At 36.6% G+C, this 16,053-nt stretch overlaps 1 protein-coding gene across 1 annotated transcript in view; it reads right to left on the bottom strand.

Annotated features, from left to right (window-relative positions):
* LOC126814309 (uncharacterized) overlaps positions 1-16,053 on the bottom strand; it is a 55,696-nt gene that overhangs the window by 28,653 nt on the left and 10,990 nt on the right. The window contains exons 8-11 of the mRNA XM_056099540.1: positions 15,849-15,911; positions 13,495-13,620; positions 12,793-12,918; positions 12,091-12,216 (exon numbers count right to left, since the gene is read on the bottom strand). Coding sequence (XP_055955515.1) covers positions 12,091-12,216; positions 12,793-12,918; positions 13,495-13,620; positions 15,849-15,911 — 441 coding nt within the window. The remainder of the gene's footprint in view (positions 1-12,090; positions 12,217-12,792; positions 12,919-13,494; positions 13,621-15,848; positions 15,912-16,053) is intronic.

The following is a 16,053-nucleotide window of genomic DNA, read 5'->3' as shown; positions in this document are numbered from 1 at the left end:
ATCTCGACAATTACGCCACCATATTTATATATATGCCAAGCCTCAAATCAGTTTCACACAATTATAGTCACTAAATAAACGATCATGTTGTACTTAATACGCTATGACCATTAATCATGTATAAATAATAGACTGAAAACTGGTTCCAAGAGTCGTCCATAACATCCAGACACTTTTGAGTAAAAGATAGGTTACGTGCCCTTGTTTTGACATTAGTCTCGCTTAACCAGTCTATCGACCATTCTACGTCTGATTGACAGGTCGGGATAATCAAGACTACTTTTTTACGAAACGTAAGAGAAAGCTAGAACAAGAAATTGAATTTAGAAATAAGCACGTTAGGTAGCTCAACAATCGTTTTAAGAAGCTTGTTAAAGTAAAATGAAACTACTGCTAGTATCATGTTCGTGCCTAACCCGAGTGATTCAGAGATATTATTTGTACTAAACCAAAAGATGCCGCTCTTAACGGTACAGTTAATGATAAAGCGATTTAAAAAATGAAACGAACGTAATTTCTAAATCTGCTGTAATAACCAAGAAGCTTAATTTAACTGCTATTCAAAATCGTCAACAATAAATTTTTTACGGCTGTAATAGTTGATAGATTTGTAGAGAATTGCACGTGCCATGGCTATTTATAGTATCATACTGTCAGAAAGTTGGTCTCGGCACGGCGAATGTGCACGCTTCAGTGGTAGTCTCGAACTATCAGCGGTGGACTGTATTTCTGTGAGTACATGGGTCACCCTATTCATGGGCCATATCTATGTTTTATTTTTAAATTAACCCTAATTCGTCGTCACGATTCATGTTTGTTTGTATTAATGCAAGAATTGTGGGATTTATTGTGTGAAGGGGCACAACTCTTATTTGACTTGGCCAGAAGATACTGGATAATCAACTACATTAAAAACCAAACTCCCGGTTACACATGGGCAATAGACTTTTCGTCAAATATTGACAACGATCCCAGACCCTCCGCACGTTGAAGACTAGGAGGTTCTGGTTGACCGACACTAGTTTTAAACAAGTCAGCTTGTACTTCCTGTAGTCTTGCACATCCTGTCGTGTATACCATGCCCGGACGTTTTCGTATGTTATGAATAAAATCTGCTAAAGCATACATAAGTATGAAGTTTATCACAGTTACTTACTTGTGTTGTCATTCAGACCTTTGTGGTCCTTCTTGACAGTGTATAACCTTACAAATCTATTTCAAAATAAGTACTCCTATCCTCTGAATTATTGAGGATCTTAGACTCATAAAAGTCTACATCCATAATATATATTTATCCAAAATTATTAGTACAAACGTTAAGCTCCACTACTTTGTTTCACGGTAAACGATGAAAAGGTAAAAGGTATGCCGACACAAACTGATTTCAACACTGGTTTAATAAGATTTTACTTTAAATCGGCTCATAATCCAGCAAAGATCCCAGGCTAGCGATGCCATCAAGAATTGCTTATGGTATGGATGGGTTAATTAATGTATCATTAATAATTTAGATAACATTTCAGGCCTAAAGAAAGACATGCAATAGACAGATTTGGCTCTTGCATAATGTATGGTTAAGTTATCAAAAATCACTGAACATCAATGTACTTTTTCGTCTCAAGACCTTAAACTCTGTGTATCAATCTAAAGTCAATCGAATGACTACTTTGACCTGAACAGCAACCGCAAGATTTTTCGAAGTAATCAAGAGCCATAATTCTGGCAGTAATTATTGATAATATATTGGTGTCTTCGACTCATGACCGTCAACACAGTGTATAAATTTAAAATCAATCGGATAACTTTGGTCTCTAGAGGAGAGAGAGAGAGAGAAATGGGGTTTAACGTACACTTGACACAGACTAGGTCATTTCGGGACTAGCACATGGTTCAATTATATTTCAATCAGTCGCTTGCGCGTAGGAGTCTTTAGCAGTGGGAGGAAACCGGAGGACCCAGAGAAAACCATCGAGGTTGGACAGGCGACCCTACTCCTTGTCACGTACAACTCCGCCAGTTGACTCAATGACAGACCGTATGATACAGGGCGTGCGTGCTAACCATTCGGCCATCCAACCCCCTGGTCTCTAGAGGATCTATAAGATGTTTCAAAGTGATCAAGTGCCATGACTCTGGCTGTAATTATCGTAAATCGTTGAAAATCAATAGGATTCTTCGTCTGATGACCTTAAACACCGTGTATAACTGTAAAGCCAATTGGATACTAACTTTAGCCTCTAGAGTTGTGCCCCTTCACACAATAAATCCCATAATTCTTGCATTAATACAAACAACTGTGGCAGTAATTATCGGAAATAATTGACAATCACTGGACTTCTTCGTCTCATGGCCTTAAATACAGTTTATTAATTATCGGAAATCGTGGAAAATCAATATGTTTCTTCGTCTCATGACCTTAAACACCGTGCATAAATTTAATGTCAATCGAATATTAACTTTATTTCTAGAGTGTCCAGAAGATATCTCAAAGTGATCCAGGGCCATAACTCTGACAGTAATTATCGGAAATCGCCGAAAATCAATGGGATTTTCGCCTGATGACCCTAAACACTGTGTAAAAATTTTAAGGCAATCGGACATTAACTCTAGCCGCTAGAGGGCCATGACTCTGACAGTATATATCGGAAGTTATTGAAATCAATAGGTTTCTTCTTCCCATGACCTTAAACACCCTGTATAAAGTCAGTCGGATATACACTTTAGAGCATCCACAAGCAAATGTGGACACCGAACCGACGGACGGGCGGACAATATACGACCACATTTCAATGTGGGCGTATAAGAATTAAAAAAGAAACGTTTTACTACCTTTTATTTCACTCTCACTCCCACTGCTACATTATTACGCGAACCAAACCAATACTTTTCTAGTCTCTATCATCCAGAAAAATATTCTACGAATATTAGTCTGGATGGGTTGTCAACATTTGAGAAAAACTGGCTAGATAATTCGATCTATTACATTGTCATAAACAACGTCTAAGGGAGGTAACTCCTTTTAAACAAGATGTTACGCCCATAAAATTAATTTAAGAATGTCATTTCAAAAAATCCATGTGATTGCATGCGAGTTCAATATCTAAAATTTCCCTCTTCATGGACCGACAAGGCATATATACACATCATGTCATGACAAAATCACATCACGTAATGAAATATGCACAGTGACCAAAAACACCGTGTGTAAAGAAATAGCCACCGCACGCATTGAAAAAAATCACGACATAACCATCCAAAATATAGCTAAGGCATTAACGACGTTCCAAGAATAACAAGCTTCCACTTAAAAACTATATGAATACAATGATGTAAATAGAGAATTAAACAACACTAGGTAATGCACCGACACGAGCCTGCTTTTTGTGGTCTCGCAACAGCCAATTCTTTTTAGTAAAGTCATCATATAACAAATTGCCGTCTTCAGATGAATTACCAGTGTGCTCAGAATCGTCTGTCATGGGACCAATACTGATATAATGGGAAAAAAAGGGTCATTGGAAATCTAACTATCTACATATTCCTGAAGCAATGGCTCAAGAAATCCCTCTCTGGCCATTGCTGGATTAGTTTCTGAAACGTGCGCTTTTGAGGGAGTGTGTCTATTCTCCCCGTTCAATCACATCTATCCTCAAGCACAGCAACATGACAGCACTTCTTTTAATCAGGGATCTTTCCTAAAGCTTTGGACAGTGATTTAAGGTATTAAAATCGGTGAAAGTGTTGTTTGACTCAAAACGGTATTGTTTACATTATATGCGTACTGATAGGCTCGTTTGTCACACAATTAGTTCTTCTGCAATATTCTGCTATGCACTGGTTAATTGGGAATAATAAAATCGTAAGTCATGACGTAACGTTATGTAAACATATTTGGTCCAATTTGGAGCTGTGTTTGGTAATGTTACACATTTAGCTATTAGTTGTTAATCGGACTATTGACCAGTCATAATTTAGAACAAGAATTTACCTTCTTTACAACAGTGAGTAGTGGGATTAGCTCTAATCAAACGAAACTCTGCCAGGAGTATGACTGTCTAATGCGTGCAATAGTGTTTGGTGATACGGTGATGATAATGTAACCATAGATCCAGCCCCAGGGTTCATCCAACTGGGCATAGAACCCCTCGAAGTGAAATGCATAGATAATTTCTACGAAATTATATGCATTTATGAGGGAATAGAAGCTCTTAACATTGAAAGTATATGTAGAGTGGAATATGAATTTTGACCAGAAGTGGAGAGAGGCCCATTTATTTCTTAGCCCACGAAATGTGCTTTGATATCTCATGGTTTTACATTTGATATTACTAGGAACATACCGGACACTTTTTCGTCGGATTTTCTCTGTTGACCAAGTAGTTGTTCTTGTAACACGCAAATCTGTTCTTTCAAGGTTTGGTTTTCATTTTCAAGGTCGATCATTCTTTTGTTAGATTTTTCCTCAGCTTAAAAATGCAATTTCCAAAAAAACATGTTTTAATGCATACTTTTAAAGCGAGAACTCGTATAGGGTTACCCGTCTATAGATATATTAATAATTCATCTACGTATCATCCATATAATTGGTCTCTCAAAGTACTTTCGATATATGAACAGTCTCCTTTAGTACTCACAATATATTAAAGCAGTAATACGTCTATTCAAGCCAGAATAATTTGTCGTCATAAATAAGCTTTTTGTCGTACTAATTGTTGAATATTATTTAGAAATGTCAACAGAGAGAGAGAAATGGGGTTTAACGCCCACTCGACACAAACTAGGTCATTTCGGGACTAACATATGGTTTTAATTTTTTATTTCAATAACTCGCTTTCGCGTAGGGGTCTTTAGCAGTGGGAGGAAACCCGGAGAAACCCCATGAGGTTGTACAGGCGACCCTACTCCTTGTCACGTACAACCGGGGGTTCGATACCACGCCAGTTGACTCAATGACAGGCTTTATGATACAGCGCGCACGTGCTAACCATTCGGTCATCCAACCCCCCAAATGCCAACAGCGTAGGCACTTGCATCTTTCTTGAACAATGTCCATTGTTTATTTATCTCTTATTGTAAACTATGGAAACCTGTTGTGACCTATTTGCATTCTTAACTTCATGTTCCTTGCCTTCTTGCGCCTCGACTTCTCAACTAAAGGCTGCTCGCTATGTGAAGTCAGAAATTATAAAATGGTTTCCATGGTACTTATTTTGGTAGCCTATCAATTTAATAGAGTTTATAAGCTTTGTACATGAGAAATATGAGTGTGGGTGTGTGTGTGTGTGAGAGGGAGAGAGAGATAGAGAGAGGGTGATTAAACGAACGTCTACGCGACACAAACTAGGTCATTTTGGGACTAATATATGGTTCAATTCCCAAATTCCGAAAATTCTGCCAACTTCACTTTGCCCCCGCTCCAACATTGTCACATTTGTATATCTCTCTGATACAAAATTTTATATATTGTATTAATAATTAGTTATGTGTATAGTTTTATGTGAGGTCCGGGTTCGTTTAATTGTTGATCTTGGGATTAATGTTATATTTTGTTACCACTAAAATTATAATAAATATAATTTATGGTGTTTTGTAAAGCTTCTTGGTGCTCGGATAACAGACAGTAGTAATGTATTGACAAATTGTATTCCTCATTATAACGTATTGAAAGATTTCAATATGGCGTCATAGCTATGTTTTTGAAATAAAATCCTATCTTGATTTACTTCCATGCTTTCCGCTATTGATCACACACATTTTGGTTTCTATTGTGTAAAAAGAACTTTGTTTTTTCTTGTAACACAAGACGTGTGATGTGATTTTATCATGTGATCAATTGTTGTTCCTGCGGAGAACACATATTTAGTGTAATTAACTTTGATTTGTGTATTGGATACGAAATGTGACAAGGCGAGATAATGTACACGACATTTCATTTCCCAAAGGTGTGTAGCTGTGTCTGTTAAGATTATAATGTTTGTGTCAGCTAACATTACATATGTGACAGAACTGGTTCAACACATTCCAAATATTATATTTGAAATGTGTTTAACCAGTTGTATCACATATGTAATGTTAGCTGACACAAAACATGTACTTTAAAGATACATTGTCCCGAAAGTATTTGTCGGGTTGTTAAATTTGGTATATATGGAAAGTATAGACACCCAATCTTACTAGAAAAATACTCATGTCATGGTATCACTAACTGGCAACCCGACTGTTGTCTGTCAGCTTATTGTGTGCGAGCTTGACTGAGGGAGCGGCTGTTATTTCTTTGTCAAATGGTTAGGCGGTTTTATGAACATTGAGGGATGTCAACGTACAAAAGACTACAATTAAACGACGGAAAAGAAATTGACATAAAATAATTAAGAATATACTTAGGCCTCAATATCTATGGTAAATAGACAGTAAGTAATCAAAAATACATTCTGAAAAATGGATCCCCCATAACAACAGTTTCTTTATAGCTCTGTAGTAGACCATATGGTCTAGCACCTGTATGACAATGTATCTTATTCTGTATCTATATGTTTTTTTTATGTGTATGACAATTTCCAGTGAATACAAGTCCATGTTCAATAATGTATATAGTCATGAAGGGTCTGTCCTTTACAACATCTGCAGGCACTATAAAAAATAATAAAACAATAAAAAAAAAACTTGTTTAATACCTTTTCGTGCCCTCCTTCTTTTGCCACGGGTGGTTTTCGTGTCATGGCTACTGTCAGTGGCTCCTGGAATCAATATGAAATGTCGTTATTTATCTTTAGACCTGAACACTAATTATATCATTTCCACACCACCCCTGTGTGCATTACTTTTTACCACTGTGATAATTTGTTAATTGTAGTACAAATGAGAAATTTTCTATGTATAATAAACCCCCTCTAAATTATCAAGGCGAATTACTGCGAATAAATATAACAGTGTAATTTTTTTCATTTTTGTGCTCAATGATCTAATTCAATTCAAATCTTTATTGACAAATATCTTCAAACAGTTCTGCACACATGACTATTACACCATTTTCAAACGTCAACTGTTATAAAAACACATTCCTGAAATACATAAAACAGTAGAAAATCAGTCATAAATTAAATAAAACCATTTTTAGATTTCCTAAATTGTTATTCGTAATTAAGCAGCGGCAGTATGGACAATCTTGTTTTCCTTTTCAGTACGCTAGCTTCACGCACCAACGTTTACATAATCAAGTTGAATTTTTAAATCACGCTTTGATCAAATCCTGACTAGCGCAGCAATAGTAACGGATCCTTATCGGACACTGTCCGCTATCTGTTACTCGCTGATTCTATACAGAACTAATATGAAAATTAGGCTTTTAAAACATCTCGGCTCTAAGGCTATTTAGGAATCCTTTCCGTCTATTTTTCACCGCTCGGTCAGTATTCCAAATTTAGGAATGGAATGTTATCATGAACGACAATTCTTGCTGTACTTCAATTATATGTAATAGTTTATGTATCTTGAATACATAAACTATAGTGGTATCCATACTGACAGTTTTGTCCGTTAATTGAAGTTCATCAAGTATTTTTGTGGACGGTAATTCTATAACATTCCATGCCTAAATTTGGAATATTGGCTGAGCACAGCTATGAACCCATAAACTCCGGTCTGCACAGGCGTGAGTTTCATAATGGCGGATCGATTCAAACGATCATCTTATTTGTGTTTTTGGATCGCTTAAATCTACATGAAAATAGTGTTGTATTTTTATAAATTTGTGTCGAATATGTGGCAAGAAAGGATTCCTTTTGGCGAACAAAGAAGAATCAAGGTGAAAAATAGACCGCTAAGAATCCGTTACTAACGTAACTAACATAGCAACCGCTCGAATCATAGACATCACGTAGTTTTATAATGTGTTTGAGTGTGTAAGCAGAAAACTGCAATTGTCTGAACAAGAATTAGCTACAAAATTGTGATAAGGGTCTGAAAATAAAATAATATAGGCAAAGAACTCACCAAAGTTATACTGAAACCTTCAAAGTAAAGTCATCGTTGTTGCCAAGAGTTATTCCTCTTTAACCTCGGTTAGCAGGCCGGAACTTTTTCGATCGTGGATGATATTTCTAGCCGAAACACCACAACAAGAATAATCTCCCATTCTTTTAAAATTCTTCAATCGTTAAAAATATATTTCTTTAGCGATATCTGTATAACATTTTCGTTCGAAATTCATTTACCAGCGACTCGAACGCGAACGCATGGTCAAATACCGACTTTTTAAAATGGGTGTAAAAATATTTCTTAAATAGTTTTGAACGAAATCCCTAAATATTTGAGCTACAATATCGATAAACACGTTCCTGTTTCGTATTTATCGGGTTTTATTGTCCATTTAACCATGCTTGAATTATCAATGAATCAGGGATTTATAGAGTTGACTGATTCTGATTAAAACACAGATTCTATTTCGTTTCGTTTTTATAGTTTAAAATTTCGTTTTATTTGTCTGTACTATATCAGGATCTGGAAAAGTTGTTATATAACCTGAGTTCTGGATGGCGTGAGGGGTTAGCTAATGCAATCATCTGTTACAGCGACTTCTTGGCGGGCGATGAACGGAAATGTGGGTAAAAGCTGATTGATTAATCAAAGTCTGATGTCATAGGGTCGAAAGCCGTTCATACAACCTCTGACGCGACCTTTCACTACAACCGGTCAAATCTTCATGCAGTGTAGGCCATCAAAAGTATAACAAAAACAAAAACGAAACGAAATATAGATCTGTATCTTAATCATCAGATTGCTGATTCTGGAAAGTCAATATTCACAGTGTCAATATATTACAACACTGGTCAGATACCCCGACTGTATTAGTACACTAATAAATATAAGATGAAGAAAAGAGCTCGAAAGGGGGGTTTACATTATCATGCGCAATCTCACAAACCAGTCAACACCCTACTCGCTTGTCAAACATTGCTAGTCGACCACCTCACGTTCACTTACCATTACGGTCGGAGGTAGCGAGGGAATGGTCGGATACAGGGCCAACTTCACCTCGCCAATGATTTGATAGCATTCATCGACAGGACATTTGGATCAAAGATTTTTACGTGATTTTTTTATTATTATTATTTACTTCTCCTAAACAGGTCGTATGAAGTCGAGTATGGTAGCTTTTCCCTTCACCTACTCTCTGTGGTTCCTCAAAAAGGAGTCATTGACACTATTAAATGCTGGAATAGTTGATATCGCTTTTGAATTGATACTAACACACTAACAGTCATTAGGGTGTAACGGTGATACATTTGGACGTTTGTTAAAATCAAATAAAAATTCTGACCTCCAGAGGAACAATCTAAAAACGCGATTTGATTTTTGGTATAATCAGGGATCATAATCCAGGAAGTTACGATTTGATATGCGCGAATATCGTATCAAATGTGTGGCACCTAGAGTATCCACATTTCTAATCGTTTGGGGTGTAACTCGAATTCCTGTAGCTTGGTATAAGTTTACAGAAAGATGATTGGCCGTTTGGCCTTGATTTCGCAGTACCTGTGTACGAATGCATCGATCCTGGGCTCGTATCAAATGTCCGGCACCTAGAGTGTCCACATTTCTAATAGTTTGGGGTGTAACTCGAATTCCTGTAACTTGGTATAAGTTTACAGAAAGCTGATTGGCCGGTTGTCCTTGATTTCGCAGTACCTGTGTACGAATGCATCGATCCTGGGCTTGTGTAGTGGCTCTAGGACGACCCGAACGAGGTCTATCATCAGCATTGTGTGTTTGTTGGTACCGGTTCAACAGTCTGCTGATCACAGACTGTGACACATTAAGCATGTTGGCTACTGCTCGCTGTGTAAAACTCATTTGAAGCATGCCAATAACACGTAGACGTTCATCATGTTGAAGGATCCGATACTTGCCAATATCGATGAAATATAAACCTATATTTCAAGAGTATCCACAAACAAACTGTGAACGGACAACCGGACGGACAGGGGCGACGACAATATTTCATGTGGGCGTATAAAATTGCGATCGCTAGAGGGCACATGAATTCGTTCAACCGATATGGCATAATACCCTTAATGATAAAATGTGACGGATAGGCTGTGAGTAATTTTAAAATAAATAGTAATTATAATGTAAACCGTTGTTTATATAAACCGTAGTAATGATGTAAATAGTAGTTATAATTTAAACTCATAGCACGTATTGAAAAACTGACATCACGTAACATAATATCTACACCACGTAATGTTAACCCTTGTTGGTGCACGTGGGGTCTCCGTGGACCCCATGCACATGTTTTATAGTGTTTTGTAATAACTACTGGGCACTGCTTTCTGAAATTTTGTGACTTTGTCTCCTATACATTTTTACACGTGGCGAAGAGTTCGGTATTTATCTGCTTCTCACATGCAGAGTTCTGTTACATGCAAATCAGGCCCAACGCTTGAAGGGAACAAGGGGTCCAATCGGACCCCTAACTTACATCCCACATTAGTGATTTCGCCAATGTGTTTGCTGCCTAATACCATATTGCGTCTGTCAGAGTATTCTCTCTTTTAAAATCTGCATGTTACAAATACCAAAAATTAAATGATGAATTCCAAATATTCAGTGGTTTTTGTATCAAGCGTGAATTGCCATTTAACCTCTTTATTACATAGTACACAAAGTAGCAATTTAGTGAGAATTATTAAATCTTTTCCAAATGTCACTAAAATGTTTTTGTATAACAATTTAGTTGTCAAATATGAATGCAAATAAAAACTAAACCGCTGCCTTTTAATTCAGATATATCTGTACGTAAAAACTTTGAATTATAACTGGGGTCCGTATGGACCACTTGATACCTGATATGTGATTCTCACAACGTGCACCGACAAGGCATATATACACATCATGTCATGACAAAATCACATCACGTAATGAAATATGCACAATGACCAAAAACACCGTGTGTAAAGAAATAGCCACCGCACGCATTGAAAAAAATCACGACATAACCATCCAAAATATAGCTAAGGCATTAACGACGTTCCAAGAATAACAAGCTTCCACTTAAAAACTATATGAATACAATGATGTAAATAGAGAATTAAACAACACTAGGTAATGCACCGACACGAGCCTGCTTTTTGTGGTCTCGCAACAGCCAATTCTTTTTAGTAAAGTCATCATATAACAAATTGCCGTCTTCAGATGAATTACCAGTGTGCTCAGAATCGTCTGTCGATGGGACCAATACTGATATAATGGGAAAAAAAGGGTCATTGGAAATCTAACTATCTACATATTCCTGAAGCAATGGCTCGAGAAATCCCTCTCTGGCCATTGCTGGATTAGTTTCTGAAACGTGCGCTTTTGAGGGAGTGTGTCTATTCTCCCCGTTCAATCAAATCTATCCTCAAGCACAGCAACATGACAGCACTTCTTTTAATCAGGGATCTTTCCTAAAGCTTTGGACAGTGATTTAAGGTATTAAAATCGGTGAAAGTGTTGTTTGACTCAAAACGGTATTGTTTACATTATATGCGTACTGATAGGCTCGTTTGTCACACAATTAGTTCTTCTGCAATATTCTGCTATGCACTGGTTAATTGGGAATAATAAAATCGTAAGTCATGACGTAACGTTATGTAAACATATTTGGTCCAATTTGGAGCTGTGTTTGGTAATGTTACGCATTTAGCTATTAGTTGTTAATCGGACTATTGACCAGTCATAATTTAGAACAAGAATTTACCTTCTTTACAACAGTGAGTAGTGGGATTAGCTCTAATCAAACGAAACTCTGCCAGGAGTATGACTGTCTAACGCGTGCAATAGGTGTTTGGTGATACGGTGATGATAATGTAACCATAGATCCAGCCCCAGGGTTCATCCAACTGGGCATAGAACCCCTCGAAGTGAAATGCATAGATAATTTCTACGAAATTATATGCATTTATGAGGGAATAGAAGCTCTTAACATTGAAAGTATATGTAGAGTGGAATATGAATTTTGACCAGAAGTGGAGAGAGGCCCATTTATTTCTTAGCCCACGAAATGTGCTTTGCTATCTCATGGTTTTACATTTGATATTACTAGGAACATACCGGGCACTTTTTCGTCGGATTTTCTCTGTTGACCAAGTAGTTGTTCTTGTAACACGCAAATCTGTTCTTTCAAGGTTTGGTTTTCATTTTCAAGGTCGATCATTCTTTTGTTAGATTTTTCCTCAGCTTAAAAATGCAATTTCCAAAAAAACATGTTTTAATGCATACTTTTAAAGCGAGAACTCGTATAGGGTTACCCGTCTATAGATATATTAATAATATTAATCGTGACGTAACGTTATGTAAACATATTTGGTCCAATTTGGAGCTGTGTTTGGTAATGTTACGCATTTAGCTATTAGTTGTTAATCGGACTATTGACCAGTCATAATTTAGAACAAGAATTTACCTTCTTTACAACAGTGAGTAGTGGGATTAGCTCTAATCAAACGAAACTCTGCCAGGAGTATGACTGTCTAACGCGTGCAATAGGTGTTTGGTGATACGGTGATGATAATGTAACCATAGATCCAGCCCCAGGGTTCATCCAACTGGGCATAGAACCCCTCGAAGTGAAATGCATAGATAATTTCTACGAAATTATATGCATTTATGAAGGAATAGAAGCTCTTAACATTGAAAGTATATGTAGAGTGGAATATGAATTTTGACCAGAAGTGGAGAGAGGCCCATTTATTTCTTAGCCCACGAAATGTGCTTTGTTATCTCATGGTTTTACATTTGATATTACTAGGAACATACCGGGCACTTTTTCGTCGGATTTTCTCTGTTGACCAAGTAGTTGTTCTTGTAACACGCAAATCTGTTCTTTCAAGGTTTGGTTTTCATTTTCAAGGTCGATCATTCTTTTGTTAGATTTTTCCTCAGCTTAAAAATGCAATTTCCAAAAAAACATGTTTTAATGCATACTTTTAAAGCGAGAACTCGTATAGGGTTACCCGTCTATAGATATATTAATAATATTAATCGTGACGTAACGTTATGTAAACATATTTGGTCCAATTTGGAGCTGTGTTTGGTAATGTTACGCATTTAGCTATTAGTTGTTAATCGGACTATTGACCAGTCATAATTTAGAACAAGAATTTACCTTCTTTACAACAGTGAGTAGTGGGATTAGCTCTAATCAAACGAAACTCTGCCAGGAGTATGACTGTCTAACGCGTGCAATAGGTGTTTGGTGATACGGTGATGATAATGTAACCATAGATCCAGCCCCAGGGTTCATCCAACTGGGCATAGAACCCCTCGAAGTGAAATGCATAGATAATTTCTACGAAATTATATGCATTTATGAAGGAATAGAAGCTCTTAACATTGAAAGTATATGTAGAGTGGAATATGAATTTTGACCAGAAGTGGAGAGAGGCCCATTTATTTCTTAGCCCACGAAATGTGCTTTGCTATCTCATGGTTTTACATTTGATATTACTAGGAACATACCGGGCACTTTTTCGTCGGATTTTCTCTGTTGACCAAGTAGTTGTTCTTGTAACACGCAAATCTGTTCTTTCAAGGTTTGGTTTTCATTTTCAAGGTCGATCATTCTTTTGTTAGATTTTTCCTCAGCTTAAAAATGCAATTTCCAAAAAAACATGTTTTAATGCATACTTTTAAAGCGAGAACTCGTATAGGGTTACCCGTCTATAGATATATTAATAATTCATCTACGTATCATCCATATAATTGGTCTCTCAAAGTACTTTCGATATATGAACAGTCTCCTTTAGTACTCACAATATATTAAAGCAGTAATACGTCTATTCAAGCCAGAATAATTTGTCGTCATAAATAAGCTTTTTGTCGTACTAATTGTTGAATATTATTTAGAAATGTCAACAGAGAGAGAGAAATGGGGTTTAACGCCCACTCGACACAAACTAGGTCATTTCGGGACTAACATATGGTTTTAATTTTTTATTTCAATAACTCGCTTGCGCGTAGGGGTCTTTAGCAGTGGGAGGAAACCCGGAGAAAACCCATGAGGTTGTACAGGCGACCCTACTCCTTGTCACGTACAACCGGGGGTTCGATACCACGCCAGTTGACTCAATGACAGGCTTTATGATACAGCGCGCACGTGCTAACCATTCGGTCATCCAACCCCCCAAATGCCAACAGCGTAGGCACTTGCATCTTTCTTGAACAATGTCCATTGTTTATTTATCTCTTATTGTAAACTATGGAAACCTGTTGTGACCTATTTGCATTCTTAACTTCATGTTCCTTGCCTTCTTGCGCCTCGACTTCTCAACTAAAGGCTGCTCGCTATGTGAAGTCAGAAATTATAAAATGGTTTCCATGGTACTTATTTTGGTAGCCTATCAATTTAATAGAGTTTATAAGCTTTGTACATGAGAAATATGAGTGTGGGTGTGTGTGTGTGTGAGAGGGAGAGAGAGATAGAGAGAGGGTGATTAAACGAACGTCTACGCGACACAAACTAGGTCATTTTGGGACTAATATATGGTTCAATTCCCAAATTCCGAAAATTCTGCCAACTTCACTTTGCCCCCGCTCCAACATTGTCACATTTGTATATCTCTCTGATACAAAATTTTATATATTGTATTAATAATTAGTTATGTGTATAGTTTTATGTGAGGTCCGGGTTCGTTTAATTGTTGATCTTGGGATTAATGTTATATTTTGTTACCACTAAAATTATAATAAATATAATTTATGGTGTTTTGTAAAGCTTCTTGGTGCTCGGATAACAGACAGTAGTAATGTATTGACAAATTGTATTCCTCATTATAACGTATTGAAAGATTTCAATATGGCGTCATAGCTATGTTTTTGAAATAAAATCCTATCTTGATTTACTTCCATGCTTTCCGCTATTGATCACACACATTTTGGTTTCTATTGTGTAAAAAGAACTTTGTTTTTTCTTGTAACACAAGACGTGTGATGTGATTTTATCATGTGATCAATTGTTGTTCCTGCGGAGAACACATATTTAGTGTAATTAACTTTGATTTGTGTATTGGATACGAAATGTGACAAGGCGAGATAATGTACACGACATTTCATTTCCCAAAGGTGTGTAGCTGTGTCTGTTAAGATTATAATGTTTGTGTCAGCTAACATTACATATGTGACAGAACTGGTTCAACACATTCCAAATATTATATTTGAAATGTGTTTAACCAGTTGTATCACATATGTAATGTTAGCTGACACAAAACATGTACTTTAAAGATACATTGTCCCGAAAGTATTTGTCGGGTTGTTAATTACAATGAAAATATGGCAAATTTGGTATATATGGAAAGTATAGACACCCAATCTTACTAGAAAAATACTCATGTCATGGTATCACTAACTGGCAACCCGACTGTTGTCTGTCAGCTTATTGTGTGCGAGCTTGACTGAGGGAGCGGCTGTTATTTCTTTGTCAAATGGTTAGGCGGTTTTATGAACATTGAGGGATGTCAACGTACAAAAGATTACAATTAAACGACGGAAAAGAAATTGACATAAAATAATTAAGAATATACTTAGGCCTCAATATCTATGGTAAATAGACAGTAAGTAATCAAAAATACATTCTGAAAAATGGATCCCCCATAACAACAGTTTCTTTATAGCTCTGTAGTAGACCATATGGTCTAGCACCTGTATGACAATGTATCTTATTCTGTATCTATATGTTTTTTTTATGTGTATGACAATTTCCAGTGAATACAAGTCCATGTTCAATAATGTATATAGTCATGAAGGGTCTGTCCTTTACAACATCTGCAGGCACTATAAAAAATAATAAAACAATAAAAAAAAAACTTGTTTAATACCTTTTCGTTTCCTCCTTCTTTTGCCACGGGTGGTTTTCGTGTCATGGCTACTGTCAGTGGCTCCTGGAATCAATATGAAATGTCGTTATTTATCTTTAGACCTGAACACTAATTATATCATTTCCACACCACCCCTGCGTGCATTACTTTTTACCACTGTGATAATTTGTTAATTGTAGTACAAATGAGAAATTTTCTTTGTATA

Source organism: Patella vulgata, chromosome 3 (assembly GCF_932274485.2).
Source record: "Patella vulgata chromosome 3, xgPatVulg1.2, whole genome shotgun sequence".
NCBI classification, from domain to species: Eukaryota; Metazoa; Mollusca; class Gastropoda; family Patellidae; genus Patella; species Patella vulgata.
This window is presented reverse-complemented; position numbering and strand designations above follow the sequence as displayed.